The 6,000-nt window shown below is 41.1% G+C and overlaps 1 protein-coding gene across 2 annotated transcripts in view; it reads left to right on the top strand.

Annotated features, from left to right (window-relative positions):
- Positions 1 to 1,759: 1,759 nt before the first annotated feature.
- Rtkn2 (rhotekin 2) overlaps positions 1,760 to 6,000 on the top strand; it is a 64,172-nt gene continuing 59,931 nt past the window's right edge. The window contains exon 1 of one of the 2 annotated variants that reach the window (XM_074078957.1): positions 1,760 to 1,957. In XM_074078957.1, the coding sequence (XP_073935058.1) occupies positions 1,898 to 1,957 (60 nt within the window). In that variant the 5' untranslated portion in view covers positions 1,760 to 1,897. The remainder of the gene's footprint in view (positions 1,958 to 6,000) is intronic. The other variant, XM_074078960.1, reaches the window with a different exon arrangement.

The following is a 6,000-nucleotide window of genomic DNA, read 5'->3' as shown; positions in this document are numbered from 1 at the left end:
ATAAAGAAGGAATCAGAGGTCCTGCTCTGAGTTATTTTAATCACCAGAGAGTAGTTTGGTACTTAAGCACTTCCAGCCACATCCCTTGATGAAAAATGAAGATAAACCCACATCATGTCTTCTCCAAAGAAAAAGGTCTTTAACAGCAACTATCTATATTCTATAAATTACCAAATATGGCCTTTTTTAGATCACTTTCTTGGAGTGTTATAAATGTATCTACAGTTATATACCTAATATTCACTCATCAAATACTTTTACATCAGTATTCAGTTTTACCTTGGTATCCTGTCTGTTTTCATGAAGTGCTATCTTACACATGTATTTTGATTTCTGGGAGCTGTGTGTGCTAAAATACACTGTGTCTGATGATGAGCTCTCTGTATTTCTTTTATGAGTCAGGTATTATCCCATGCAGCTCACATTAGTAGGGGATAATTATACTACAAAGTGGTAGCATAAAAGAGAGGTGTGCACTTGGGGAAGGGGAACCTAATGACAATGGAATTCAGATCTGTGTTTGGATAAGGTGAGTTGAGCTCTGTGTTGGTAATTTTGAGTTCCACTTAACAGTTGTGTACTAGGATATAGGTCATTAGGAATGACCCACTCCTAATGTAAGGGGAGTGTCATTCCTAACTAGGCAGCTTCTAAGTATCACCTGGTCCAGAGTATCTCAAAGGAGTTAATCCTTTTGAAAGGAAGAGCACTACACCTTCAAACTAACTACTCAAAAAATGGCTTTGTGGATACCATAGTCATGTAATTTAAAATTCACCTGTCTAGGACAAGTCCAAGATTGGTGTGATATTGGGACAACAGACCCAAACAGGAATTGTCCCAGGCGAATAAAAAACATGGTCACCTTATTCATGCAGGGAACAGTGTCCAAGGCCTTCTATAAGGAGAGGGTAGGTGGGCTGATTTGGGTTGACCTTTACCTCAGGGGAAAAAAAATGTCTGAGGCTCAAAAAACGCTTCCTATACCCTTTTCAAAGGGGGCTATCAGAATAAACAAAGAGCAGTGGATTTTAAGGACTTCACAAGGGCCTGAAATCCCTTGAATTAAAAAGAGTTTTTGAAATAACCATTAGGGACAGGAAGAAATAGGGCGCTTGAAAAAAAGTACCCGGTTGTGTTGTTAGTTTTGAAGTTTGTGGTGGTGGTGGAAGGGAGAGAGGAAGAGGGAGAGAACAGAAGAGATGAGAGAGGGAGAACACTGAGATGGGAAGCATCTGGAATCATAAAGAAACCCTGGAGACAATAGATGAGACCTCAAGAAGTGCCTGCTGGTGTTCCAGGAGCCTGATTAAGGCCATGATCTCTGAATGACTTGTTGACCATGAGAGGAGGGACAGCACGCTGAGAGCGATGTCACTGGTTCTCCCTCACGCCCCCTGGTGTTCCTGAGGTGTCTGTGGGCAGCCGCAGCCTGGAGTCTGTCTGACCTCGACCACTTTGGTCGGCTTTCGGTAGGATGCAGACTGAAGGCTCCTAACGCCAACGCAGGACACCATCACCACGCGCCTAGTCCCCACCAGCGGTCAGGTGCGCAGGTCTCCAACTCTTCCCCGCGGCCCCGCCCACTAGCACCTAGGCCCCGCCCACTCCCCCATCCGGTCACGCCCACTTCCCCACCAGCGCCTTAAGTCCCTTGGCCCTCGGGACACTGGCTGTGGGTCTGCGCTTGGGATCTCGGGTTTCCTCAAGCTTCTGGCGGCGGGAGGCGCGCCGCGGGCCCACTGCGCGTGCGTGCAGCGTCCCCGGCGCCCCGTCCCCCTGCGGCCCGGACTTGGTACGGCCGGGCGGTTGGCGTCCTCTTCTGTTCCAGCCAGGGGCGGGCTTTTCAAATCTTTCCTCTGGAACTGTGGCAACGGCCCCGACGTGGGCGAGGGAGATGGAGGGTCCGACGGTGCAGGGGCCGGAGCCGGGCCTGGCGAGGCTTCCTACCCAGCAGGTGAGTGCGAGGGCCAGGTTCCCGGGAGGCCGTGGCTTCCTGCGGTCCTCTGGGAAGCCCCGGCTCGCCTCCGGACCTCCGCCAGAAACAAAGGAGGCGCCAGAAGACGCGCCCCGGGGGTGTTAAGGGGGGAAACTGAGGCCCAGAAACCGGAGGCGATGACAGGGACCTGCGGCGCCCTGCCTGGGGTTGGACGCTCGCGGTTTTGCAGGTGTAGGTGATGCCCAGGGAATCGGGGACCAGGGAACGGCCGGAAAGCCATCGCGCCAATGGAAGGCCGGGCAAAGGAAAGCTGGAGGACACTCTTAATTAGATACACATTTGGGTTTTGTTTTTTAACCATGTAAAGTGGCTAGGGTAGAGATCTTTTTACTTTAATGTGAAGCGTTATTTCTTGGCAACATCAGTTATTAAAGTGTTTATTATGCGTCCCACTCAACCATTTTAATTTTAGTGTCTCGAAAGAAATCGCTGGTGTCTTTTAGCTGGATCTTCACTTCTATTTTAATCTACTTCCTTTTACTGACTTATAAAGTGCGGTCGTTTAAATCACGTAACATTGCCAGGTTTGATTGCTAGCAGTCTTGTTTTCTAGTGTGTTCTCAATATGTTGGGGTTCTTGTGGATATCATAAGTAGGTGTTGGTGTGGCAGTCCGGGTGTATTCACTAGCTTGGTGCGGCGGTGATATTTAGGACTGGCACAGAAAAGAACAACAAGGATAAGGGCTTGGAAGATGTTCAGCTACATGGAATGAAAATACGTGTATACATGTTAAATACAAAGGGTGGGTTGCATACATGTGCGAAGGTAATTTCTAAACATTGTAATATTGTAATACTAAACATTGTAATAATTTCTAAACATTGTAAAATCAAAATAATTGAAATGTAGAATTGTTTATTTTATTTGGATCTTGAAGAAAAATCGCAAACTAATAGTGTCAACTTACCAAGAATTCTGAGAGTTAGTAAGTGAATTTTATGTTTGACTAAATCTGAATTTTTGCTTTGTGTATTTTTTCTCCAAATGAGTGAAGTTGCCATTTTATAAGGTTAAGAGGAACAATTTTGAGGTGGTTAGTCACACACTAGTCAAACACTTTACTCAACCTTGGGGTCATCTCTGATTCTTCACAGCATAGAATATTGGTTTTGGAGTCAGATTCAGGTCAAATCCAACTCTTGTGCAATTTTGAATAAGTTACCTGTCTTTTTTAAGTCTAGTTTGCAAAGTTGTAAAATGTCTAGAATGCCTACCCCTGAAAGTTGTTAGAGTTTTAGAATTTCTCAAAAGTACTCAGCACAGTATAGCACTCAGGACATGTTTGAGAGATGACTATTCTTGTTATTAGCCTTTGTCCCATTCATCTGAACAGTTGGGCCAGTCACTTACCTCTTCTTCTAAGTGTTGAAGCTCCTAAAATAAAAATAAAAGTTTGAGAAGTAATGCCACCTTATTGCACAAAGGTATATGTAGGAAGAAGCATGAATTTAGTAATTCTCTCCCCACTTCCCTTCCCCGGAATGGCCAGGATTAATTCTAGACTTTTTTCTGTACCTAAACAATTTTTAAAATACATTTCTTTTAGAAAACTGAGATTATACTAAATATACTTTTCTGTAATTTTTCTTCTTTTTGGTCTCTTAGCTACCATTAATTCTAGGTGAGTGATAATTTTTTATGAGGATTACTTCTGAATAATTTCTATCTTGTACCAGCAACTTTGCTTTTAAAAATCACTTCTCTATATCAACAGTAAGACCACTTTCTTTGTGTCATTTTAGCTCTTAAGACCTAGTAGAGTTCTCTCTTTTATACAATCTAGATTTCTTCTTTTTAATTTTTGTGATGGTGGGGATTAAGCCCAGAGCCTTGTGTGTGCTAGGCAAGCACTGTACCACCAAGCTACCCCACACCCCCAGCCCTAGAGTTCTACTTTTAAGTTGTCGTATTTCATGTAGAGCCTTACTCAATTTATTTTTATCTACCAACTTTTAAGTACTTACAAGATCAGGACAGTGCCATAGTGCTTCTGTTTGACTTCATTATAAGCAAGTCCTTATTCAGAAATTTGAATCAGAAATAAGAAGAGGATGGCTTTATCCTATTCTCTGTTCTTCCTGGAGACTTGCATTCAACTATTCCAAAAAGGGATGGATATATGGAGCCATGCTTTTGTCTTTGGTCCTAATCAGTCTTGAGTACCTTTATATCCTTATGGTTGAAGCAGCAACAGTGATGATTATAGCTCTCTGTTCTTTAAGGTCAGTAAGTATCATCATTGAATGCTCAGAGAAATAGTCGTTATTCTCACTGTGGATGGCACTAGACATCAGTTCCTCCCTAGCAGCTCTGTGAACACTTATTAACTAAAGACAAGTCCTTTGGCTCCATAAACCATTCTTTGGCTATAGCTGGTACTGCTTGATCAGAGAGGTTTTTCTCTGTTGGTAAAGAATAGATGTGTACCAAAAGAAGTTACATGGGAAACACAAAACAGGAGGACAAGAGAAAGTGATAGGGAGTAGATATGATTGAAAAACATTGTATATATGTATGAAAGTGTTATAATGAAACCCATTATTTTGTAAAGTAAAAAAAACTCCCACTCAACTGGCTGTAATAATAGGCTTTTATTATTAACCGAGTACATCCAAAAGCTTAGCAGTTTCCTGCTTATGTCAACCTTCCTAGATCCACCTAACTCATTAGCCTAAGACCTGCTCAGCAAGGGAGTTAGGGTCTGAATTTACTATATATATTAATTGGGCCCTGCTGGTAAAGGGCCAGATAGTAAATACTTTCAGCTTTGCAGACCACAGTCTTTGAAATTACTCTGCTATTGTAGCTATGAGTAAACGGGTGTGGCTATGCTCTGAAGCAGTTTTATTTAATTTACGAAAACAATTGCCAGCTAGGCCATAGTTTGGTAGCCCGTGCTCCAAAAGATAAAATTCTAATAGTATCTGCTAAATATACCTCATTTCTTTAATGAATATTAACTTACGCTTACACTTTTTAAAAAACCCCGACATTTCCTTTTTCACCATTTCCTAAGCCTCTGTAATTTTATGGAGTCTTTTTCAATAAGTGATGGGAAGAGGACAATGTTTATTCAGAGGATGCCAACCCTGGAAGCCCATACTGAATCCTTAATGTGGCTGTGGCCACCTACTGGTGCCTTATGGTTGATGCATTTTCATGATCTCTGGAATCTCACAGTCCAGCAATGGTCATCTATCCCAAGCATTGAATTACTAGAGGAACTTTTTTTAAAAAAAAGAAAAAAAGAAATCTCAGGCACTACCTGCAGATATCCTAACTAGTTTGTGTTGTTAGGAAACAATTTTAGTTACTTTTATAAGGCCCTTCCTCTCTGCTTCAGATGATTCTAAAGCACAGTCAGTTTTGAGAACTACTGTGCTTGTTCAACTGGCTGCCTTATTGCTGTGACTAAAAAGCAAAGTTGAATTTAGTGGCACCAGATGGTATTTACTTGTATCTGAATTGTGGGGTAAAGCTATTCATCCCAGCTTCAAGTTGTTCTCTGAGTGCACTCTCCAATTCTAACCAGTCTGTCATACTTTGTTTATAGACATATGGATCACATAGATAATTCTTATAATTAATTGCTAATTACATTAAAGAAGAATTTACTTTGGGGCTAATAAGTCATAAAAAGATGAAATGGAGTTGTTGAAATTCAGTCATGTGTAAAGAAGGAAAACTAGCAAATGACTACATTTAAATAGTACACCAATTTTGAGTTACAACACTACAGGAGGTTTTTATGTGGTGATTACATGATGTAATTACAGAAGGCAATTAAACAGATTTGGTTTTGCATGTAAATAATACAGTTGATTGATTTGGATAGTCAAATCATTTAGTTTCCTTTTTTGGGTGTTTAATTTTAATAGAGTATTCTAGCTTTCTTCTACTTTTTTAAAAACTTGCCTTTTTAATATTTGGAACTTGTGTTATTAGATTTCATTCACATTTTAAAATTTATATTTTAATATAATTAGAAAGGAAGTAATA

Source organism: Castor canadensis, chromosome 7, assembly GCF_047511655.1.
Source record: "Castor canadensis chromosome 7, mCasCan1.hap1v2, whole genome shotgun sequence".
NCBI classification, from domain to species: domain Eukaryota; kingdom Metazoa; phylum Chordata; class Mammalia; order Rodentia; family Castoridae; genus Castor; species Castor canadensis.
The sequence above is the reverse complement of the archived record's forward strand: the minus strand, read 5'-3'. Positions and strand labels throughout refer to the sequence as shown.